The sequence below is a fragment of the Halictus rubicundus genome, chromosome 5 (genome assembly GCF_050948215.1).
Source record: "Halictus rubicundus isolate RS-2024b chromosome 5, iyHalRubi1_principal, whole genome shotgun sequence".
Taxonomy (NCBI): Eukaryota; Metazoa; Arthropoda; class Insecta; order Hymenoptera; family Halictidae; genus Halictus; species Halictus rubicundus.
In genome coordinates this window covers 6,855,503-6,880,128 of record NC_135153.1, presented here as the reverse complement: position 1 = coordinate 6,880,128, position 24,626 = coordinate 6,855,503, and the positions used below count along the sequence as shown (strand labels likewise).

At 32.6% G+C, this 24,626-nt stretch overlaps 4 protein-coding genes across 9 annotated transcripts; 2 read left to right on the top strand and 2 right to left on the bottom strand.

The window, feature by feature from the left end:
* Positions 1–130: 130 nt before the first annotated feature.
* LOC143354082 (zinc finger HIT domain-containing protein 2) lies at positions 131–2,644 on the bottom strand. Of its 4 annotated transcripts, XM_076787823.1 has the most exons (6): positions 2,467–2,644; positions 2,209–2,290; positions 1,184–1,484; positions 846–1,106; positions 563–766; positions 131–476 (listed from the first exon to the last, which is right to left on the bottom strand). In XM_076787823.1, the coding sequence occupies exons 3-6, from the start codon at positions 1,439–1,441 to the stop codon at positions 153–155; spliced, it is 1,047 nt and encodes a 348-aa protein (XP_076643938.1). In that variant the 5' UTR covers positions 1,442–1,484; positions 2,209–2,290; positions 2,467–2,644; the 3' UTR covers positions 131–152. The 4 variants fall into 4 exon arrangements, with proteins under 4 accessions (XP_076643938.1, XP_076643937.1, XP_076643939.1 ...); XM_076787822.1 differs by lacking the exon at positions 2,467–2,644 and having other exon boundaries at positions 2,209–2,348; XM_076787824.1 differs by lacking the exons at positions 2,209–2,290; positions 2,467–2,644 and adding an exon at positions 1,981–2,143.
* On the top strand, positions 2,339–7,718 carry LOC143354081 (uncharacterized). Of its 2 annotated transcripts, XM_076787820.1 has the most exons (11): positions 2,339–2,521; positions 2,642–3,112; positions 3,247–3,436; positions 3,728–3,883; positions 3,967–4,111; positions 4,843–4,947; positions 5,017–5,099; positions 5,160–5,224; positions 5,292–5,341; positions 5,420–5,540; positions 5,647–7,718. In XM_076787820.1, exons 1-11 carry the CDS (start codon positions 2,339–2,341, stop codon positions 5,719–5,721), a joined length of 1,644 nt encoding a protein of 547 aa, XP_076643935.1. In that variant the 3' UTR covers positions 5,722–7,718. The 2 variants fall into 2 exon arrangements, with proteins under 2 accessions (XP_076643935.1, XP_076643934.1); XM_076787819.1 differs by lacking the exons at positions 4,843–4,947; positions 5,017–5,099; positions 5,160–5,224; ... (1 more) ...; positions 5,420–5,540; positions 5,647–7,718 and having other exon boundaries at positions 3,967–4,785.
* On the bottom strand, positions 7,587–15,645 carry Oga (O-GlcNAcase). 2 transcript variants are annotated; one of them, XM_076787817.1, is made up of 13 exons: positions 15,272–15,645; positions 15,079–15,130; positions 14,492–14,825; positions 13,979–14,417; positions 13,229–13,809; positions 12,600–12,920; positions 12,339–12,513; positions 10,328–10,381; positions 8,805–8,890; positions 8,550–8,719; positions 8,269–8,464; positions 8,038–8,197; positions 7,587–7,967 (listed from the first exon to the last, which is right to left on the bottom strand). In XM_076787817.1, the coding sequence occupies exons 1-13, from the start codon at positions 15,339–15,341 to the stop codon at positions 7,831–7,833; spliced, it is 2,775 nt and encodes a 924-aa protein (XP_076643932.1). In that variant the 5' UTR covers positions 15,342–15,645; the 3' UTR covers positions 7,587–7,830. The 2 variants fall into 2 exon arrangements, with proteins under 2 accessions (XP_076643932.1, XP_076643933.1); XM_076787818.1 differs by lacking the exon at positions 10,328–10,381 and having other exon boundaries at positions 15,272–15,644.
* Positions 15,646–16,516: 871 nt separating this feature from the next.
* On the top strand, positions 16,517–24,303 carry LOC143354078 (uncharacterized). Its single transcript, XM_076787816.1, has 3 exons — positions 16,517–16,834; positions 17,096–20,751; positions 21,092–24,303. The coding sequence occupies exons 1-3, from the start codon at positions 16,703–16,705 to the stop codon at positions 21,192–21,194; spliced, it is 3,891 nt and encodes a 1,296-aa protein (XP_076643931.1). The 5' UTR covers positions 16,517–16,702; the 3' UTR covers positions 21,195–24,303.
* Positions 24,304–24,626: the final 323 nt, after the last annotated feature.

Below are 24,626 nucleotides of genomic sequence, written 5' to 3'. Positions count from 1 at the left end.
TATCACAGACGAGATGTAGGAGTACGCCAGTCACCTTATTATACTGTTTCGTGTCGCACGATATGAAATACCGTTGATTTTGTCGAATGCTTGGTAAAGGAAAAGATTTGAATTCCGATATTTAAAAATCATTTGAAAAATTTTATTTATACCTAATTATCCATGTTTACATAGCAACTTTTAATCCACGACAGATAGTATTCTAACTTTTTACAGCATAAGAAAAGAGATTTTTTTGACAAATTTATATTATTTTTGTTATATCTCTGCACAAACGTTTTCGAGAATCCATTACTCCCAGCTTGATTTTTCAGCTTGGATACTTCCTCCTTTGCTGCTGCTAGTAGCCTGTGCAATTCAGAAAGTGCAGTCGCAACGTAGAAATATTTATTTTTCTCCTCTGGTCCTTGTATTATCGAATTTGCTGCTTCTTTGAAACCTAGCAGAGTTTGTTCATCTTGAGGCAACCAATTACACTGCAAAAAATGGTAATTCTCAATGTTTTAACAACAAATATAACAGAATTGCACAAAATGATTGTATAAAATCCAATAATACATACATTAACAATATTGTGTACAACAGCAGCTATTGCTGACTCTGTACTTTCATATATTTTATTCAGTTTCATGTTATCACAAAGATCAAGAAACACAACTGTAGCTTCTACTGGACAATTTGAATAGTCGCCATTGTAATAATTCGCCATGTATGCATACGCATATACCACATTTATTAAATTGAAATAAACATTTGGGGAAGCTTTCTGTAGATAAGGAAATAGTATTTAACATTGATTGTAATTGTAGAACTACCTAAATGTAGTAAATTATATAATCTGTCACCTGCAATTCGTTAAATATAGGAACATCAATCAGAGGAGGATATTCCATTATTTGCTCATTATCTTCTTCATCCATGTCTTGTACCAGTTTCTTCATAATATGATAAGTCCACCATGGAACCCATTGTGGCAATAATTTCTCTATTTCACCATTTTTCACTAGAGCTTCAAATTCCTGTCTCTCAGAATCTGTTAATACTGACCATAACTCGTCTGCATTATCCAAGTTCACATCGTGTAATCGTCTCTCTAAATCTGGGATCTATAATTAATAAATAAAATCAGTAAAGTTAATCAACAATGAACAAGAACACTTTCAGAGATATAAACTGTATTTACATCTTCCTCATCGTCCGAATCCAACTGCCCTTCTAATTCTTCATCATCTTCTTCATTCTCGCTCGCATTATTATTTCCTGGATCAAAATGGTTGACATCCGTTTCATGCACCCTCTTGAGAATTTCAACCATCTTTTTCTTGAGTTCTGGATCTTTCTCTTGAGATTTCAATTCATCTTCTATGCACTGTTTATAAAAACTCTCTGAACATTCCAAGTGTGCTTCAGACTTATAACAATCAACGTTGCAATAGCCCATACCACATCTCGGACAAGTGTATACTCTAGGATTTGAGCTGCAACTGCAATTAAAAACAGAATTTAAACAGAATTCGAAATTTTCTACATATACATAATTCAATATTATTTATAAGGTAAATTTGAGGTTATTGTCATGACCCTTACAATTTGCAGAGGTTATCTGTAATTACTTCGCTTGTTCCTGGATCGTTCATAATTTTATTTAAAATTTAAATAAAATAATTTATGTTTGTAACGATAACTAATTTTATGAAATTTGTTGACAGAAGACCTTTTTGATTGTTGTAACGTAAACTGTTTTTCAAACGCACTCCGTGTGATTACAAGTATTATTCAAAGCATTCATTCTATTTTATTTGATTGACGACTCAAGTGTATTCAAGTATAAAAAGCGAAGTTTTACAATACTACACATATTATTTCAAACGTGTCGGCTCTTTCATATTTTTGCAGTTTTTTCAAAATATGTGCCACCGTACGGCAACAATTAAACCTTTTATTAAACATACATTTATACGTGTATATGATACCTGATACCTGTCAATTTACCATGGATCTCCAATAAGGTATTAAAATGTTCGATTTAAGACCATTGTAATAAGTCTGCTGTAAGCTCGTTTTCAAAAATAATTCATAACTATGCGTACGTTTCAAATGAAAAGAAGCAGTCACTTGAATTACTTCGCGCGGCATTTTTAAATGAAATCGAAACTATCTTTTCGTGGTAATAACAATAATGTATTATACCACTGTGATTATACGTACCATCTGTGTAACCTAGGCAATGAAGAAACAAGAATTGTTATCGATGTAACTTACAACTGTCAAAAGTATTGTTCCCGAATGTCTAGAAGCAGATATTATTAGCGTAAATATTTAGTGATTTATTTCTGTCATGTCTGATCTAGCGAAGAATTTATTAACACAGTATTATGGACTTAATTCCGAAACAACTGGTAGAAAGTTTTTATCTATTCACAGATCTATTGAAAATGTCAAAAGTGAAGAAGTGAAACAGGTTACCGAACAAACGTCAGTCACCACTAATGAAGAGAATATATCCGAAGATGAGTGTCAGGTACTCTAATTATTTTTTTAATTTTAATACTTTGTGTACATTTAGAAACACTATATCCTAAACAATGATTCGAAGAAGTCGGAAGCTACTATATACGGTGAAAATAATTCGTTATCGTAGAAGGATACTGATGACGACCGGAAGCTGAATATCGAGAGCGAAATATACCGACGGTCATCAAGAGCTTTCAATGACATAGAAGATGTATACGACTCGGATGAGAGTTCGATTATTTACGAAATTGATTCAAGTCAAAATGTTAAACACAACATTCATAAAAATACAGAGTCTGGAACAGAGCGCGCGGAATTTTCGAAAACTATTCCCATCATCGCTACAAAAGATGATGGTTTCAAAGACACAAACGAAAGTGACTCGAGTTTAACATTTGCGGAGGACACATTTCCAGATAATGCTTCCATTGTATCCAGCATTACGTTAAAGAAATCAGTAAAGTCTTTGAAAATTAGTTCACCTTTGCCATCAGTAACAAAGAAAGAGCCTGTCTGCAACGAAACGTTTGCAGATTTCTCCAACACTGGTCTGAAACAATTCCCGAAAGAAATATTAAATGAAATTTCGCAATTAAGGGTATTGTTCTCTTTAAATGACATCACTAAATTATTTTAATCTTTATGTAAAACTTTTTAATTAATCATGTATGGGTCATAGTATTATTAAACTGATTTATATCGTATTAAATATATAGTTTTGTTTGCTTTTAGATGCTGTATCTGGGTGACAATGATTTAATTGAACTTCCCGGTGAAATGTTCACTTGTTTGAAACATCTTAAATGGTTAGATATCAGAAATAACCAAATTTCATCATTGCCAAATAGTATTGAATCACACAAGTGTATAGAAACTCTTCTTCTACAGGCAAATTGTATAAAGGAATTACCACTAGAATTGTGTAAGCTTCATATGCATATTATAGTAATTATAGTGTATAGTGTTAAATTTTTAAAGTTCTTCCATGTAGAGGAAGATAGGGAGATTAGGATCAAGGTCATTCCAAGGTCAAAGTACTTGCAGTATTTTATGCAACTGCGTATTGTTATCTAATAAAGTAGAAAAATGCATAAATATTTATTTTATGTTCCCTTTTTGTTTGAATTTATCTTCTTTTGAGTAAAGTGTATTTCACAATAACGCTAACAGTGAATATTTAGTCTGACAAGTATATGGTCTTATTATATTTCAGGTACTTTACCAAAATTAAAAACACTTCAGGTAGCACAAAACCCACTCGTTACACCACCAAAAGACATTGTAGCCTTAGGGATCACATCAATTTTGGAATTTTTAAGAATAGAATGGAACAAAATACATCCTGAACATCAAATAGAATTCAAGGAATGTAAGTGATTCAGTGAAGTATATATATATATATTTCCTTTCCTGGATGTTTAACAAGACATCAACTTTTATTTCACGTTTCAGACAAAATTGAGCCGAAGTTGTCGACTATTCTCTGTTACCAATCTCCGCGGAATTCCAAAAAGAAGATTGTACCTATTAAATTACAAGGGTACAATAGAAATTCATCTATCAAAGAAAAATGCAAGACTTACAAACCCAGTAATAGGTACTCTAGTGATGAATCTACTACTTTAATAAACAGTTGTTTGTTTAAAAAGAATTTAACCATCCTTTGTGACTCCTGCTTGCAAAAAGAAGTTGGTACAAAAATAGATGAAAAATCAGAAAACACGTACAAACAGGCAAAGAATACGTGCTTGAGAACCATGAATGATCACAGAAGTAAAATAGACAGTTGTATTGATACTAAAACTGATAAAGTTGACAATAAAATTTTACGATTAATGGGTCCATCACCAAGGTCTCTTTATGTTAGGCAGAATGTAAAGGTGTTGAAAACATATTATAAATGTATTCAGAAGGATTGTAGAGTTAATTTAGTTACCAATAAACCTGAATGCTTTGTTCCTTTAAAGACAGAAAAATCTTATTCTTTGGAGGAAAATTGTACGAAACATGTTAGCATTGGAAATGTTGAGCATTGTTTTGACATTATTACAAATGATAGAAAAAGATTTAAGCTGTACCCAATGAGATTGAATAATCCAGATTGGATGTTATCATGTTTAAAAAATTATATAGGAATAAACGAGTAGTGAATTTATTTATGAATATAATTGAAAAATTATGTATGAATAGGATATAGTTATGTATATACGTAGAATTAGACAATTTAAGAGAAATAAAAGGTTTGCCAACCATGAATCTTTTATACCATTAACACCATTCACTTTATAACATTAAAATCACTTTCTATCTTTTATTATTATAATTTAGGTGTGAAAGCAAAGGTGCAAACGCTTCAAAGGATCGTCGCATACTATGGTATTCCAAAGCAAGAGATTTATTGGCAAAACAAGCTTTAATACTTCAAAAATCAAAGTACGAATTCTAATACTGTTAATATTTTACGCAATCGACAGTTATTGCAATAATTCAATTGTTTCTTAGGGATGAAAATGTTTTAAAAAAATGGAGGCAGGATAGAAGAAGTTTTAACATAGCTATAGAAAAGGCAATGAGAAGAAGCGGAGGTACCATTTTGTTTTACATTATTGTTAGGTAATAAATTGTATAAAATTTTTAATTTGTAGATGATATTCCTTTTGGATTTGATTTAGAAGATTATAATTCCATATTCAAGCAAGGACCCAAATCGGTAAGTTAAATGTATAACTTTTGTTTACGAATTTGTCAAAATTGATATTCATTTATTTAAATATTAGAAAACTCCAACATTAAAAGGGAAAGATAAACAGAAATTCAATCCACCAAAGTAAGTAAAAAATTCTACCTAATAGCAAACAATAAAGTATTTCATTAGAAATTAATTTTAAATGTACTTTTGTTGCAGAGATATTAATATAACAATTAATAAATTGTTGGAATCTTTGAATCATTTGGATATAAAAACCACCATGGATGTGGTAAGCCCGAGAACTAAACAAAGTCTACTGAAAAAGGACATAGAAAAGGTATTTATTCAATATGATTTTCATAAATGTTTTTTTTTATGATCATTATAGAGGAAAAGTAGATTTTACGAATCTTCTAATTCGACATATTTCCTTAAAATTCCAGATATTACAATTTCAAAATGAAATCAAAAAGTTACAAAACTATAACGACGTTGCAACAACGTCTCTGAAGATTTAAAATATTCGTATTGAAATCATTATCCCATTGCAATCTTGATTGCTTTTCAATTTTGACTACGCCACGAGTATCAGTCTTCATATTTTTATTTAAATAAAACGGTAGTAATCACATGTTGTTCCATAGTGTTAACTAAACATTATATTACTTATGAATACGTGACGAGACAACTGGAAATATTGTTGTAAGATTTGATATTCAAGTAATGTCAAAGTTAAAAACATATGTATTAAAAAAAATTCTTTTGCAACAGTAGTGTTATAAAATTAATTTCTATTCATTTTTCTGTAGATAATAAATACATAGATATGCTTAGTACACGAGAAACATGATGATAAGAAGTACTTAAGAATCGTGTAAATGTGACGGTAAATGTAAAGAAGAAAATAGTTTTCCAGTCTTCCCGTCAGTGTAACATATTTCTCTTCATGTGATCATCGTGAAAATTCTGCGAGTATCAAATGGTTACAAAACGGGGACCGAATTTAAATAGATTCGAACGATTTAAATCATTTTCACAATGATCCAATGCCCCCTTTGTACATGGCACTACTTCAAATTCTAGTACAATTCAATACGATTGTATTTATAGTAGTGTTATGTAGTTTAGTAGTTATAAGGCAAATATCTAAGATCTTCATTTTTTATTTTATTTCTCCCATTTTCATGTGTGCGCATATCTTCTTTCAAATCTGTGGTTACTTTCTATCTTTTGGTTCTGTACATCCGATACATTGATGCATTCAAAACAGTACAGATAACTAATTTTTGTTAGTTTTCTAATCAGTGATGCAACAATCTAAGTGCTCATTAATTTCTTGATATTTCAATGTTTATTGATTTTGTTTCACGTTTCAGGATTCCGTTACTACTGATGGTAACGAACTTAATATTAAAACAAATGATTATATAAAATGTATAACTCCCGTTCATTCAGTTTATAAATAGTTAACTGTATTGTTACATTTGGGTGGTAATGAAATAATTACTATTTTCCTAGAGAATCCTACATATCACATTCTGTGGCAATATGTACACATATGTATATATACATATTGCAAGCATAGAGCCAATTAGGAAGTCGTTGGTAATACCGATGTCTCCGCGATTAAAAAACAATACTATCAGAATAATAATGTTGAAAATATAAAGGCCTCATAGCGGGCGTTTTAAGGACCAACTATGTACACGTCGCAGTAAAATGTTTAATTATGAGACAGTAAAATACCTATGGGATTAGGTAGCCTTTTTTTAAGAAACTCGAACCAGATGTTAAAACTACATTTTGTGCCTTGCATTCTTGTAACAAATAAGTATTTCGAAAAACTAAATTTCCATTCATTCTGTTCACAGTTATCCGCGCGCGTGATCGATTTCAATAAGAAAATATCCTTCAATGAGTTAAAAAGCTTCGATAATTTATCACTCGAATAGACACACACACACACGCATACACGCACACACACATGTACAGACACACTGGCATTTGTTTTCACCGTAGACAGTTCAACACGCGTTATATACATTCTTTTTAAGAAATCTAATCTATTTAATACACAAGCATACCAGATACACTAAAGTTCCATAGCAATCTAACACACAAATGCAAATTTTTATAAAATCAACATACTCTCCTTTTTTCTATTCCATTTCGCCTTCCTCCAGTAATCCATACTATTGCACGTTTCACACTTTTGTCCCCGCGATCTCTTTCGTTACTCCTATTCTTTTTGTACGGTATATACACCATATGTACGCGTATATTGTTAAACACATTTAGGTGATTTTCTAATTCAAGAAGGCAGATGTTCTGGGACAGTTCTCAGAAAGCGAGTACGATTTATCAATGGGCGTGTGATGCGGAACCTCTCCCGTGATTTTTCTTTTTTTTTTTTTCTCTTTCTCTCAGAAAAACGATAGCAATTTCTTTTGACGGATAATATTCTATCTTTGTAAAATAGGACAAACACAGAAATGTCCACGGATTGTTCTAGAGATTATCGTATTTCTATACCATCTCGAATACTTCTAAACATTAGAAGTTTTCTTCGATGATGACCCGAGCAAGTAAACCTTATTCACAAATATCACTGGTGTGCTCACTCTCTGTTAGAAACTTCGACACATAGTTTTGATTCCGGACTGTTCCTCATGCGCTGGATTCAAATCGACAAAGCCCAATTTGCTATAAAACTCCTGCGTCTCTTTCTCCGTACTTGACATAGTGGTATGTACACCGAATGAACCTGCAAGAAGTAATAAAGTTAGATCGACTGTTTGTACAATAACTAAACAATAACTTCATAGAGTATTTACCATTTGCTCTCAGAGCAGCGAGAATGCATGTAATTAGTCTTTTAGGGACAGACTGGTCTGTCAAACATGGCAACACTGTGCACAAAAGTGTTGACGGATGTTGCCTGCACAATTGTTCAGACACGTCCGGGACGAATGAATGAAAGTATCGTATGGCATCCTAAAGACATATTTCCGGTATTAATAAATTAGCAAAATTAATTTCGAAAACGTTATTTGAATATTAAGTACCTGAACATTTTGTGGCATATCATTTATACTGTCATCTAGTGGGTACTTCAAACGTAACTCGGGTATCCAAGAAACCGCTAACTTTTGGTAGTAAGTCTTCACGTTCAAGGCAGCCAATGCATAACCCACTATACCGCTCTCATCTTCAACAACCATACACAGTTCTGTACTTAAAGTTAGGAAACCACCGACCAACCTGCAGTGAAAATGGGTAGCGATACATAGTTGTTGATTAATAATAATTAACAGAGGTTATTTAAACTTTAAAACGTTTCAAGTACCTATCTGCTAATGCAGATGACATTGTAGAACCATAAAGTTTATTGCATACAGCATAAACTCCTTCTTCGTCGCTAGATAAGTAAGGCCTAATCGTATAGATCTTACTACTGGGCACTTCTGGTGCTTTGTAAACGAATAGATCATTTCCACTATCCACTGGAATTAATCTCTGCAAAGTATAAGCATGTTTTAATATTTCTCGAGGTAGAATTTGATAAAAACCAAGCACAATGTAAAAGGACATATTAAAATACCTGCAGATCAGCTGTAAGACCTCCTCGGAAGACCCATGGCTCTTGGTCTCCGCTCATAAAAGTTTCTTTCCAGCCATTCGAGAACCCTATCCCAAAGATACAGTATTTAAACTTAATAAACGGTGAAATGTGTGGCTTATGTACGCGCGATTATGCAGTTTATTAAATGTATGATACGGCTTCCACTGCTCTGAGCACTAACTTTAATTAAATTTGTACATGCATAAGTATACTTTCGATCGACGGCGCCGCGTTTTTCTTTATCTCACTCGCTATATCAAGTCCTTCGCAATATTCATGAAATAGGAAGAATAATATCGCGAGATAAAGAAATTCATCAGATCGAATAACTATGGTGCAACATTTTAATACATCAAATATTTACTGTATATGTGTGTGTGAAACAATTAGTCGTCCACATAACAAGGAATTTTAGAACGAAGATAAATGAGGCAGACTTATGATACTGTATTTCATATCTACCTCATTCCTACGTATATCATATTTAAATATATACATATAAATCTGTAAGTATTAAATAATCATATGCTGTCATTAAATTTTAACGAATTAATATCAATATGATACAACAACAAAATAATGGTTTCTAAAGAATATTGCACCAGAGTTCGCGCAGTGATAAATTTTTAGGATAGTGGAAAGGAGAATGGGATTAGTGGAATGGTAATCCAGTTTGCCAAAATGCGCCTGAAATAAAAGTACTATTACTCCTGAAAAGAATATAGATTCTGGAACTAAAAGAAATTAGTACAGGCAAGTTGGCAAAAGGAAGATGTTTCCTAGTCATCTTCAACCTACATAAGATGTTCTCACAAAACCAATAAAAACATCAATTCTGAAAAATATTATCCATCATGGTAAATAAAAAAAAACCTTTGCAGATTTTGAGATGTAATTAAAAAAAATATATATCGACACAACTTTTGCAGGCTGTACGTGACTAGTAAAATAATTAGGGAAAGCTCGTACTAGTTCACAAAGTTTTGTCTTAACTTTGCCAATATCAGAGAAGTTGCAGATAGACCCACTTTATATGCAAAAATTCGTCCTAAATTTTAATTTCGCTATACACACGATTGAGAAAAATTATTTGTCTGAAAAATGTAAAAATGTATATATATATATACATATAAATCTTGTACCGTAGCAAAGTGAATGTATTACAACATATTATTGTCATAAGTGAATCGTATAAAATAGAACAAAAATCAAAGTGCATTTATAAACATTCCGTGCACTAGAGATTTTAATAATTTTTGCAGAATGAGAAAGTGTGTCTACTTTATTAAACTTAGGTACAAAAGGTATTTGTGTTGAGTACACATAGATCCTTCTAGACATCAGAACGCTGCTTCTACGCGCAAATCTCTTGTTTACATTAATTGCAATGATCTTTACAAAGCTTCAAACACGAACTAATAATATGCAATCGTTTTCGTCGGGATGAAGCTTTGTTAGACGCGCGCTTTTTGTTGGATTACTCAGACTGGTGAATCGCATACATGTGTAGCTTCCCTGGGTAAATGATGTCATCGTTGACGGGAATCTGCCAAACGCTATCAACAAGACAGAAAACACAGAAATGCACGTTAGTCAGTGAATTGAAGCTGTACTGTTCCTCATACACTTATATTGTTGGCAAAAGTTATTCGCTACAGATTACTTCCCTCTTTCACACATTCTTAATTATAGAAAAAAATTTCCAAAGTGTGCAATGTTAATGTAACGAATAAATTCCTGCCAAACATTATCTGTGAAAGAAAGTCGGCCAATATGTTAATAGCTGGCATGAGGTTATTTGAAACACAGTATTTGTTCAGGTCCACATTGATGCTGTTAAATAGTTTTCCAGAAAGTGTTTGCTACGGAAAATTGTTTCGCCAAGTACCGCGCCAACAAGTCGCATCAATTCTCTTCATTTTTAGGAAACAAATAGGTATGCGATCGTTAATAATATTCACATATACAAATTTTAGGTAACATTAAAAAAAAGTATGAGAACTGCTGTGACCTGATTTCATACCAACAGAATTATATGTAGGAAGCCGTCAGTCGAGAAAGAAAAAAATTATCTCATGAAAAGATCTCTGTACAATGAAACTTAAAAGAATATTATCAAGTTAGTTTCAAGTGTAGAATGAATTATTCAGTTGCTGTTTTTAGTTTTGTACAAAAGATTACGTATTCAGCAATTGTGTACACAGTCTGTGCGTGTATTAGGTAATATGGATATGTTGAGAAATAAGAAGAGCAAATTCGAGTTACGCTTAAAAAGCTAATTTCGATTTTGACTTACGGCAACCGTGCTTGTCCGTTTTCGCGCGCCACGCGGTACATTTGGTTCTAAAGCGCAGAAACAAATGTACAAATGCAATTTCACAGATAAGCGATCCATGAAATGTTTTAATTCCAACTATTAGTGACGTCTGTTTACTTCTTCGATGCTTAGAAGATAATCTATTGCATCGAACAATGGAATTGATTACATTCTTTAGGATCTTTTAGAATTTTTTCTGTAGTCCAACAATATTCATTTACGTACCGCGAATTAGAACAAGTATTTGGAGAGTAATGCTGGTAAAATACACATTTTACATGTGATAAAAAAAAACTTACTTTTTACTGTCCAATTATTACGTCTACAAAGCGAATACGAAAGAATAGAAGAGGTTGAGTTGAAATTAAGTTAACAAGACATCAGTAACTTTCGGAGTTAGTAGTTCATGTTTTTATGTGTTTTACGATTGTATAATGATGTCATTTTACAAGGATGTCTAGCGTGATCATACTATAAATCACTGTAACATTTTAAATAAATATTTCTTCTATAGGAAGCAGAAAGAAATGTTCTAAAACATTATATGTATATTTAAGATATTTTAACATTATTAACATTTTTCTAAACTGTAATTATTATAAATGTTTTGTTGCTGTAGTTTTCGTTATTTAGGGTATAATAACATCCTCCTCGTAAAAAGACAAATTAAGTGAGATAAAAAAGAATAGAACAGTACACTTACCAATACTCGAGACACTTTTGTTCTGAAATATAAGTATAGGTAATAAATTATAATACTTTTGAGAAAAATTGATAACAGCACTCATCTGTAGCACAACAAATACATCACTCTTCTAGTTAAGACAATGCAAAAATTGTGGAAAAGATAAAAATTGGTAACATGTTATACATTTTATAATTTTCTAGCAAAATGTTGTGAATAACTACTTTCACATTATTGTACCAGCGTATTACCATTTTGAACAAACTTTCTTTATATACTTTATCACTGCTATTTTTTATATATTTTACAGGATTACGAAATGCTTAATTGACATCGAAAATTATGTTGTAAACATAATGTGGACCATTACTAGTACTAATTTTGACTTAATTTGGAATACTCTTCTTAATTCACTTCTAAACATATATCTACCACTTTACTATATACTATTATTTAAACATATATTTAGTTTGTTATAATAATATTATGCACAAATGATATTGCAACTTACCCAACCATTTCACATAACTGTTTAAAAGGGACACGACTCCTCTCATATCCCAAACATACGAATAGAGATCGTATAGCAATTCACGATTATTACAGAATGTAAGCCGCTGAAACAGTCTGTTCACGGCATTGCACATATCGTTCATTTTTGCCGCTCTCGAGTGCCACTCTTCAACCTGAAATTTTATTTCATTAAATACACACACACACGTACACAAGAACTTCGAAAATACTTGCCGAATAAGAAAGCTGTGTTACTCACATCTGATTGAGATACACTCTCATCCTCTTTTGCCTTTTTCATGACGACGTGAGCATTGCTTTTTAGCCAATTAAATTCTTGTAATAACTGAATACCTTGACCACCGTGTTCAAATGGCAAATAAAATAGATCACATAGTAATGAAAGGTCTTCTGTTGTTAACCTTTTATCAGCGTCGATAGAATCTTGAGATTCTTGATCTGTATTGTCAGTAGTATCGTGATTTTCACTATCATTTTCCACAATCATCTGTGTACCATTCACTATGGGGGAAGTGCTGTCTACTTCAACTTGCATACTGCCGGAAGCTTCGCTGCAAGTCTACCAAAAAATATTAATGAATTATGTCATTTTTTTTTTAAATTGTTGCTAAACAGCAGGGACTTAAAACCGGCATTAGGCCAGCAAAGCTATACCGAAATTGATATCGTACCGAAATGCCTGAATACCAAAACCATTATATTACCGAAAACCGAAAAAAGTATTGGTAAATATAGGCAAACATATCGGTATTTCGGTTTCTATAAGGGTTTCAAAGTATAACCCAAAAAGAGTGGTATAACACCAGTATTTTACATTTCGGTAATGTTCCTGCTAAGAAGTGGTCTTTGAAATGTGGATAGACTTACAGATGTGTTCTCTATCATAACATCGTCTTCTGCTTGAATCTTAGCTGCATGTGCTGGAGAATTATTAGGTGTTGTATTACAATCCATAGGTTCTATGGATGATAGAACATTCGTAGTCGACACGTTTTCTGTATTAGTAGAAATCGATGAAATTATAGGCTCACTGATAACAGTTGTTTCTGATACTAATGAATTCATGACTGGACCAGGAGGTGGTATGAAATTCTCTGTTGATGTTACGGTTGAACAAACTTCAGCCAATGCTTGAAGATGGCTGGAATTGGTCACTGCTGCAGGTGTCGAAGAGACAGTGGTCGTTGTAGTTGATGTAAGACTCATACATGTATTTACAGATGGAATGATTGGTATTGGTATCGTTGGAGCCACACATGGCTGTGGTTTTGCTATAACACCCCATGCTGCTCGTTTTTTGTTAAATTCCAGTAACCAGTCGTTTATGGCGATTCTTAAAGCATGCCGGGGATGATACATATTTGGCGACATTGTCGAGGGAACATCTTCGCCAAGCACACCATCCTCCGTTTCTGTTTCTAACCTTATATCAGCTGACACAGAATCATCTATAGAACATGAAATAATTAGTGGAAAGAGCATGCGAGAACCTGAAAATGTTGGGAAGGCATCGGGCCGAGACAAGTCCCGGTTTCGAATAAAATTCTCGACCCGTCCCGACCCAACATTTTCGGGTTCTCGCACACCTCTAAGAATTGCATATAATTAAATACATACTCAAGTCTCTCTTTCCATCTATATTACACCTACTCCATTGAGCCAAAGTATGAATTGCTACAAAGTTTGCTCCATACTCGCAATTGGGGTTTGTTAAAACACCCCTCAATTTGGGGATTAAATCAGGAGATCTACCAGAATATGGACCCAAAAATACTCTTTTTTGGTCGTAATCGTTAGCATGCAAATTATCCCATATAACTGGTGGTCTCCTCAAAACTTCGGTTATTTCCTCTATAGACTCAACAGTTAGAAGTCTTGATATTACTTTAGGACCAGTCCACATTATATCAATTTCTTGAGCTAACTTATTACCGAGTGTATTAAGATACTCTGAAGATGTTACATTTGGCATCGCACGAGTCGCACAATATTGTGTTGGGCATAAAAGAAATTTTGGTTGACCAAGATGTTGAAATATGTCGTTTGTAACAGAAACCTATTGGGAGAAAAAAATACCACAGTCAGGAATGAATAAAATATATCATACTAAATAGACCATATAATACATACTTGTGCATGAGCAAAGGATTGAAACACTTCTTTATCTGCTTCACTCATTTCTGGCTCTATATCATCGAATAATAATGCAAACGCAATACAACCAAACTGGCTGACTTGCTCTAGTTTCCTTTTCAATATAGTAACTTCCTTTGTACTTGAATAAGTGATATCTAATCCCGGCGACAGGGCATAATAAAAAGTAATACCGCAGTCTTTAGCTGCTGTTATCAAACCAGTCAAATGTTCTGCTTCTTCTACAGTGTACAAATCTCTCCAATACGCGCGATGCTTGTAATCGTCTTTTGGGGCATACAGATACGAATCCATTCCCCATTTTTTTAATCTGAAAATTGTTTAACTCATTAGATGTCAAGTCTATTTTATCATCAAGTAGGGAATGCTACATGCATAAACCAAAGCTAGAGCAGCGGTATAGCATAAACATAAAAGTATGTCTTAGGAACCAACGCTGCATAAATGAAAAGTTTACGACCGGTCTCTAAGTACCGGTGTGGCATTTGATGTGTTAAAATGATAGCTTGATATAGTAGATTTGATTCTTTGTGTGCGAATCAGTGTAAGTGAAAGATACTTGCTTTTGAAACAGATCTTTTCTCTGTTCAGTGGTCCAAGGCCGACCATAGAAACCTGTAATAAAAAATTGTATTTTTTGTAGAATGTAGCATGGTAGCGGTAGCGTATTCTAATGGTTTCCCCCTCCTATGTGAGAGCATCGCAAACGATGACCAAATACGTCGATTTCGAACCGGTTAATAGCGGGTTTTATACCTTCGACGACGCCGCAGATAAAGTTCCCATTTTTCGTGTTCAAATTCGCGTCCCCATTTGTTTCCGCCATTGCGGATCACACGTCTGCGTAGTTTCGGACAACGTAAATGACCAAAGGAGTTGGTGCATACAAAATATTGCCGTTCCTAGGGGAGGATCGCAGAGAGTGCAAGAAACCAAATTGCTGTCTTACGCGCGATACAATTTTTTCGAGTGAGCGTTACGACAGCATTACTTGCAAACCTGGCAAGAAATTCACTTGTATATATATATATAGGACTAATGCAATCCCGAAGGAACAAAAATCCCGTATCCTATGTTTGTGACAGACTGAACCGATATCCTAGTCGATACCACAGACTATATATATATAGTTACTCGATTAGATGCGAACAGAGAGGATAGGAGAGTGCTCACGCCCGGGTTTTCGGCGTTCCCGACATAGTGCTGACATCTGCTCAGCCTTAGCATTGCACAGAACCAAGCAGCTTTTCCTGGAACAGAACCGAGCAGCTTTTAGCATGGAAAAGAACCGAGCAGCTTGGCATGGAACAGAACCGAGCCATCGGGTGGTAGAGAGCGTAAGAAATCTAGTTGTTGTTAACGATGTCGGTATTTCAGATCGTGAGGCATGAAACTCCATACGGTGATTGGTTTACCCCTATACTTCGTCTGTGTCGAAACCCCAGGCATGAGCACTCTCTGTTCCCCTCTGATCAGGACAAGCCACTCTCGATTGTTTATTGGAGTTCCCTCTGACGTTTATGAAAGTCTCTACTTACCTATGTACCTACCTTTACTTTAACAAAATATACAAATTTATACGAACAATAGAATTATGTTACTGTATATAATAATAAATAGTAAATATAAAATATTTATTCATATTCGGATATTACATCACGATTTTTATTACATATACGAAAACTAAAATTTTATGAAGTCATTTATACATAGAAACAAGAGTTATATAGAAATTGATTTCTCGTTTCGACAAATTTAAAAAGTTTAAAATAAAACGATAATATTTCTAAATTGTTCTAAATATTGTTCTAAATTGTTACATAGGAATATCTAAAAATTTACATTTTAAATAACAAATACTATAGTTTTCTCTAGTGATTTTAATTCTTTTTTATTTTATTACAATACGTATGTGTCAATATAAATACGCAGTTGCAAAACGTTTCACTGAACGAAATATCACTTCTATGTTTTCGTATATACTTAATGTTGTAAATAAAAAAAGCAGAAGGATTGGTATCACTGATTATTATTCATTTACGCATACAGCTGCGTACAGTGTTTAACCTAGATGTAAAGCCAGAAGAGTATGGCTGCATACTGTTTCAGAAGGTGTCCCGAGCAATGAAAATGTATAATTGTTTAGTGTTCAAGTAAATTATCATTGTTTTACATAGCCTTGTTAATATGGAGTTGGGCTTATCCAACACGTTGTTGGCGGGTGATCTACGATTAGTTGATCACATCGTTGGAGAAGTGAAATCCCAAGGGATTTTCGATCAGTTTCGTAAAGAATGTATTGCTGATGTTGATACGAAGGTATAAAATACATTTTTTAACATTCATCCTTTATAATGTACAATTGTTGCAAAATCACTTACGCATTTCTGGTGAAATAATTTCGGCTTAAATATTACGTGCTTACTAAAGAGTTTAATATCATTCTATCTATTGCATAAAGTGGATTTGTATTGCCGCATTTAATGTCTTAATATTTTAAATGAAAATCAAAGAATTTGCTTTCAGTGATTGATCTTGTAAAATTACTTTTCATTACAATCCCTGTTGCTTTGATTGCAGCCAGCATATCAGAATTTACGTACGAGAGTCGAAGGATCTGTAAATTCCTTCCTTAGTAAACAATCATGGAAGCCAGATTTAAACAAAAACCAACTACGGGAGACTTTACGCAAACACATCCACGAAGCTCCTTATTTGGATGCCGGTGTAGAGCGTATAGTAGATCAAGTAGTACATCCAAAGGTCTATTCGGTTTTTATGCATCACATTGAAGACGTAGTGTACAAGTATCTGGGCATAGAGAGACCTAAAACAAAAGAAAAAAATGGTGCTTGTGGCCTTAAAGACTTACTACCCAAAGATTTGGATCCTGTGTCACCGGAGTCCGATAAAAATAGTTTGAAAGATGTATCCTTAGAGTCTGTGGATGCGATGGAAGGTTTGGAGGTAACAAAGGAAGAGAAATTGTTTCATGATGAGAAATTACAGGACGAAGAAGTTTCTAATGAGAATAATAAAGATAATGCTTCAGAAAATGGACAAATCTCGTTCGAGGAAAAATCATTGTTCGAAAGTGATAAAAATCTTCATAAGACTGATAGCAATTTAAATTTAAATACATCTGGCAAATCAGATGATAAGACGGAAGAGGAGGAAGAAGATAGTCCTACCTTCGAACCAATAGATATTATGAATTTGAATGAATATAATATTTCCAACGATTCACACTTATCTGGAATATCAGAATTAACTAGTCATAGATCTAGAAGTCCTGATTTTTGTAATGAACTGTCACGAGATCATTTTGATTATAGCAATCAAGATTCACAATTAAGCAAAGTTTCTTCCGACTCTCGATTGTCGATCGTAACAGACTTTGGATCTTCGAACCATGCATCGACGCCCATACACGACGCGTTGAAGGATGAAGTCAATAGAGACAAATGTGATGTTAAAAATGTTAAAGACAATTTTAAAGCTGTCAGAGACTATGAATCTAATAAGAATAAAAGTAAAAATATTTTTGAATTAAATAAAAGTAAAGATATACAAGATGTTAAAGATTCTAAAAATAATAAATACAGTTTATCTTCTAAAGAGAATTCTCGTGATGCTACAGATAGTAGCGTAAAAGATAAGTACGAACACAAACACAGAGACAGAAGTAGAGACAGCGAATCTAAATCAAAATCAAGAGACAAGAATCATGTGAAAGATGGAAAACATCATAGGGACAGAAGTAGCGACAAAAAAAAGCAAAGAAGTCATAGCAGTACAAAATATGATAAGAATGAGAAAAGTAAGTCTAAAGAAAAAAGTGATCAACCAAAGGACAGCGTTGACAAAACTAGAGACTTGGAGAAGGATAATTACACGAAGGTAAAAGAAGACAAGATCAAGGAAACAGATAAAAAGGATAGTGTTAGTAAGGAAGGAAAAGATCTGAAAGATCTCTATAAAGAAAAAATTCGGGAACTGAGAGAGAAAAAGGAATTAACAGAGAAGGAAAAGTTAAACAAAGATAACAGAGAAACAAAACCGAATAAGGAGAATAAAGACAAGAAAGATTCACCTAAAGATAAAAAATCTTATAAAAAAGATCGTAAAAGTTCTTTTTCCAAAAGTTCGACATTAAGCTCCAATGAAACTAAAGTTACTAAATCGTCGGAGAAGGTCGACGGAAAGGAAAAAAGAAACGAATCAAAAGATAAAAGTAAACGGGATGAAAAACGTAGTTCGAAAGATGTAAAGTCGAGAAATCATGTAAGTACTAAATCAGATTTAACTGAAAAATCTGACAAACAGGATATAAAAAAGATTATTAAAACCGAGAAGGATGAGAAAACGGAGAAATCTGAAGTTAAGAAAGATGTCAAGACAAGCACTGAGAAGATAAATGGCAAAAAAGATACAAAGAATCAGATACAAAATAAAAATTCTATTCGAAATGAAAAACTAGATAACAAAAAGGATAGTAAAAGTGAATCGCAAGGTAAGGACAAAAAGCGAAGGGAAGAGAAAAAATCCAAGTCAAAAGATGATCACTCTAGTTTAAGAAAGAATTCGAACGATCGACGCTCGACAGACAGAGATGGTTCAAACGGGTCTAGCAGTAAAAGCTCACAGTCTAGTAATTCTAGTACTAATATCGGCAGTAATAAGTCAGGTTCGTCGACCTCGTCCAAAGAATCAAATCATATTAGCAATTCTAGTAGCGAAACATCGGATAATATGGAAGAAACACATACAAATGATTTAAGATTATCATTAGAACAGCCAGATTATAAGTTTGACAATGCAGAGTACAAAACAGATGATAGCAGTAATTATGAAACTCATATTAAGCAAGAATCAGAATTGAACGATGTTAATTTACCTTTGAAGAAACGAGCATTACATAGTAAAGACAATGACGCTTCAGAAGAAGTGAAACTGAAGAAACCAAAATTTGCTAAGAATATACATGAAGCTAAGAAGTTAATGAAAATTAGAAAACAAATAGAAAAGCAGAAGCTCAAAGAAAATAAAAAGATAGAAAAGAAACTTCAACATAAAGTAGAACCTCTAACGCAACCCACCTCTGCGAATAATGACAATTTTGAAAGTGTACCAGATGAAGAACGTGTTCAAATAATAGAAATTCCCGATGAAGAATATGAAGAGCCGTATCCTGAAAATCACACTAATTTAACATTAGAAGAAAGATCAATAATGATGTTACAAAGTGAAGCAGGCGCAAAGAATCTACTAGAAGTGCACTCTGACTTGAAGCTGAAATTATCAGACATGGAACTATGCATACAAAAATCATTGTGCGAAACACTTCCCAATAAGAGATTAGAACAAACAACGTATAGCAGCGATAAAAAGGGTGAAGACTTGGAAAATGAAGAACTTTCGCCGTCTAAGAAGGATGATCATCGAAATGTAGATTCCAAGAAGATAAGAATGTCGCAAGAAGCTGGTACATCTAAAATAGAGAAAAGTGTAAAATGTCGAGAAGTAAATTCTTCTTGTACTACTCCCGAGGAGACTAACAAAGACAAAGCAATGGACCAGGCAAATACACCAAGTCCTGAAGAAGATTGTACGAGTCATTTGAAACAGAAAAAAGATATAGAAACGTCCAGAGACGAACGTATTTTTCAAAATGCTGAAAACGGTAAACATGTATGTAGAGATATAGCTGAAGAATATCATCTGGTACATGCTAACAATGAATCTCAGGCTATAGAATCTACCTCGATGACGGCCGAAGACAATGAAGACTGTCGTTATTTCAAAGCAGACAATGAGAAATCCGAAAAATTCTCTAATTTCTTAGAATCACTGGAATTAGTAGAAAATAGTTCCTTAGAAGACATAATAGAAAGTTTAGGTGGCCAAGTTGTATCTTCGATACCGAAAGCTATGGCTCCTCCTTTGCCAAAACGTAAACTTTCGACTAGTCCATTGTCAGATATATTATTAAATAACACGAATAATAACAACGATGGCCATAAAAAAGCGCTGAACTTACCGAGCGAGGATGTTTTGAACACTATAAAGAAAAGGAAACTTATTGGACCGAAAAAGCAAAGATTACAAGCAAATATATGTGCTCCACAAGGACTACTAAATGGAGAAAATTTTGTTATGCCCCTAAGCCCAGAAAGCGATGTATCTGCAACTAGTGAAAAAATACCATCATCAAATTTAATTAAAGAAGACAAGGGGTATGTAGAATAATAATCTTTGACGTTAATATTTCCCTCTGTTTTCACATTCTTGTATCCTAAAATAATCTGGATTTCTTCATACAGAATCCTAGGAGCATTTATTTTTGTACATATAATAAATTAAAAATATTCTATGACTTAAATCTTTTCTTTTCATTTACGAGCAACTATTTTATCAAACAATTAGGAACCTATCTAAAGAAAATTAAAAGTATGTACAGTATACAGTGTAAAGAGTTGTACATACTTCCTTTTTAGGAATAGAAGTATTACTTCCTTTGAAATACGAATCTTGCTTTACTCTTCATGATGTAACTAGTTTGTTATGTAATTGCAGCCGGCATAGAAGCAGTCAACGTTATTCAAGCGATGACTTATACAAACCACGTCCATTATTTGCAAGTTCTTCTCGCAGAAGTAGGAGATCTAACCAGGCATAGCTATTAGTACGTAGTTTCAGGTGGTAAATTATCTTTTACTTTATGTAATATAAAAAGGAGTTCTAGTTATTGATTCTAATTATATACAACATGCTATATTTGAAACAAATATTTTTAAACTCATTAGTACATACGATATTGAAGTGACCAAACGAAGTGTACAGATTATTACTTACATTATAACAGTATGAAACATTATTTTATATGCAAAACATTTGAATCAATATTTTTAAACGTATTTTAAACATATGTTGCATTCAAAAAGATCAATGAATTCCTGAGTTGACATGCTCTTTAAACCAATTAAAAATTCTAGAAGGAAATTGGCATTGCACTTAATTGAAAAAAAATGTAAAATATTTTACGAAACCGTTTATTCGAATACAGTGTTATAACTTTAGTAACCACTATTTATGTAGGTATATTCAATCCAGTTCAGTATTAAAAATAGGTACTTCCATGTATTCTTCTATGTCGGTGTTGTGTAAAATAAGCTCAGCCTAATACTTAAAACAAAGTGGTGCATATCGATAAAAATATATTTTGTTTGTGTTATAATTTTTCTTATTTTCTGAGATAACATTCTAACATTTTCTCTTATTAATTTTTGCACATTGATAACAATAATAATCTTCCAGCTAATAATCTTTGAAGCCAATGTAAGCTTTTGTACTTTTACAGTTATAAAATTGTCTCCTATGGCTAGGGTTACCAGACGTCCAAAATTCTTAATTACATCCAGATCTAGAGTTTTTTTAAACAAATAGTTTTAAAAGTTGAAAGAGAATAATTGTTATTGTATACAAACAAACAAAAAAAGAAGAGGTACACGAAAGCTAATTAATGTTATCACTGGAGAGATGATAAGGAAGTGGATATTTTCAAATAAAATAGACTCTCCAAATATTAAAATTAGTATTTCACAAAATGTCCTGAATTATCTTTTCTAAAATATGATAACCCTATCTATGAGCATTATCTTACTCCTTTTCTTTTTTGCTATATTGTGTAATTTATTATAATGTTGCTTTTTTCATTGGAGTACTTAAAATAATAATGGGTATCGCTCTTATCATGCAGAATATTATTTCTTTGTTGTGTGTTTCATTATACCTCTTCATAGGTTTCTGTATAATTGGATCTACAATGATGTGTACCACTTCTTTGTTATAATTTAAAAACCGGTATATCCGCCATTGTTCACTAATTGATACTTGCTACATGTTGGTGAACATGCACAAAACATCTTGATGTATCTTTCTAAACAGAATACGCACTTAACATATATATTTTGAATTAGACATTTATTTAAAACAGTTACTTCAGAAATAACGTACTATATATGTATATGATACTATGGAAGTTCAAGGAAATTAGTTATGAGGTATGTAAATACATATATCGAATTGAAATGTATTTTTCAATTTCATTGAAATTCATTGTAAAATTTTATTTTTTCAACAAAGCAAATGTATAAATTGCCATGGGTAATGTACATTTAATTTCAATTTTAATCTGTATTGTACACTATAAGTTCGTGTGGTTGTTGTTCGTTAAGAGAAAAGTTGAAATCATTCATATTTTTTCAAACTACATAAATTAAACTTTTTGTATAAAGCTCAATTTATTATAAATAACACACAGAGACTTACAATTAACATTGTGCAATTTTCATTAACATATGTATACAAAACATTAACACAATAATTATACTTTAAAGTAAGAGTTTTGTATGTGATTGCAGAATATGATATTTTATGAGATTGCACTTTTTCTTTTTAAATTGTTATTTCTTACTGTTCATATGTTGATAGAACATATCCGAGGATATAAGTTTGATACGTTAAAAAATACGGGGAATCGCTGTAAACAAAACATGACTATTGTTTAGACTACCTAATGCGTTGCGTTGGAAAATTTTTTACAACTAAATTTAGCAATGAGAATAAAAATAATAAAACTAGTTATTCTGTGATCTTAAAATAAAAAAAAAAAAGAGCAATAGCTTCCATAATTTTTTTAAAACAATGAAATACCAACGAGTAAATTGTAACGCAAGAGAACCGTTCATTTTTGCCAGACTAATAAATGTATGTATATCACATCACTTTTTCACTAAATATCGAAAACTGTACTATTAAATTTTTACAAAAATGTTACATTTATTAATAAGCAGGTTTTTAATTCTGTATAAGCATAAGTTTGTATAAATGTATATACATAAACGAAAAAGTACATTACACTGTAGTACTGTGAAGATAATTGTAGAATATTTTTTCCAACTTTTTAAAATATTTATTGCCATATGTAATATAGTAGCGAAAAAAATTTATAAAGCCCATTACTATTATGATTATCTTAAAATAAAACGATTTTTTGTATACATGTTAAACAAGTTCGTAAATATTAAGACCTTCCTCTATTTGTAACTGTCAAACAGGATGTTACATTGTATTACACAACAGATACTACTTAAGAATTTGCTCGATTAAAAGTATAGTTTTAGATAGAGATGAGAGAACCGTTCGCTTTATCTTGCGAATGATAAAGACGAAACAGAATTGTAATCGCATACGTGTAACGATAATACGATACGTGACCGCAAATGAAAAGAATTACACGCGTGCGTATATCGCACAATAATGTACGAAGCTGTCTATTAGCTAATTAATTGAATTATATGTTTGATATTCCTCTGTTATCTGTCGGCTCATTCAATTCTAACTCATATGGAATTACGTCGATCGACCTTGCCATTTAACCGGGCCTCATAAATCCATACGCAGTGCGATCAAAGACCCTCGTGTATTATTCAAAATGTTACACATTGAATTCTTATGCGTCAACAGCAAAATTCATGTCAATGTTTCGATCCGTTCGTTAGAATTGGAAATTACAACGTCGTACACGTGGACGCGCTTTAATAATAGCAAATTTCTTTTATGAACAAAACGACGATTTATGAACAATTCATTGTGTGCTACGTATTTCCTACGTGTTTATAAAACAAGTGTATTATCTGTGGTATTGTTGAATTATCTAGAGAATGGTGTAAAACAATGAACTCTGATCACGTTGTGTAAATATTGAATAAAATCTTTTGGTTTCATTGTTTCGCTCATGTTTCCAATATTCAACGTACATATTATTGCAACCTTCTTATATGGGTCAAACTTTTCTAAAGCAACTGTTTTCTAAAGCCAATGTTGAAATATTTGGTTTTCATCATTGGTACCCTAAAGTAAACAAAGATACATATACAATTCCAATGCGTAAAAATTGCATAATTTATTCTTACTATTGCTTGGGTACTTATACTAACACAGAGTTGTGCAGTTTGCAAAAAAATATAACGTACTGTTTGACTACCTTGTTAGACTCTCATACTATTTCAGTCTTAAGTGTCGTTACTTCGCAACATTGTTGTTTAAA

Excerpts from the sequence above, each read along its gene's own strand:
- LOC143354082 (XM_076787821.1), bottom strand. The coding sequence starts at position 1,637 with ATGAACGATCCAGGAACAAGCGAAGTAATTACAGATAACCTCTGCAAA. Across the intron at positions 1,485-1,587 it reads ACAGATAACCTCTGCAAATT|TTGCAGCTCAAATCCTAGAG; the intron begins GTAAGGGTCATG and ends TTTTAATTGCAG. Across the intron at positions 1,107-1,183 it reads ATTCGGACGATGAGGAAGAT|ATCCCAGATTTAGAGAGACG; the intron begins GTAAATACAGTT and ends TATTAATTATAG.
- LOC143354081 (XM_076787819.1), top strand. The coding sequence starts at position 2,339 with ATGTCTGATCTAGCGAAGAATTTATTAACACAGTATTATGGACTTAAT. Across the intron at positions 3,113-3,246 it reads ATGAAATTTCGCAATTAAGG|ATGCTGTATCTGGGTGACAA; the intron begins GTATTGTTCTCT and ends GTTTGCTTTTAG. Across the intron at positions 3,884-3,966 it reads TCAAATAGAATTCAAGGAAT|ACAAAATTGAGCCGAAGTTG; the intron begins GTAAGTGATTCA and ends TTCACGTTTCAG.
- Oga (XM_076787817.1), bottom strand. The coding sequence starts at position 15,341 with ATGGCGGAAACAAATGGGGACGCGAATTTGAACACGAAAAATGGGAAC. Across the intron at positions 14,826-15,078 it reads AGAAAAGATCTGTTTCAAAA|ATTAAAAAAATGGGGAATGG; the intron begins GCAAGTATCTTT and ends AACAATTTTCAG. Across the intron at positions 8,891-10,327 it reads TACCCAGGGAAGCTACACAT|GGTTCTCGAATGGCTGGAAA; the intron begins GTATGCGATTCA and ends TCTTTGGGATAG.
- LOC143354078 (XM_076787816.1), top strand. The coding sequence starts at position 16,703 with ATGGAGTTGGGCTTATCCAACACGTTGTTGGCGGGTGATCTACGATTA. Across the intron at positions 16,835-17,095 it reads TTGCTGATGTTGATACGAAG|CCAGCATATCAGAATTTACG; the intron begins GTATAAAATACA and ends CTTTGATTGCAG. Across the intron at positions 20,752-21,091 it reads TTAATTAAAGAAGACAAGGG|CCGGCATAGAAGCAGTCAAC; the intron begins GTATGTAGAATA and ends ATGTAATTGCAG.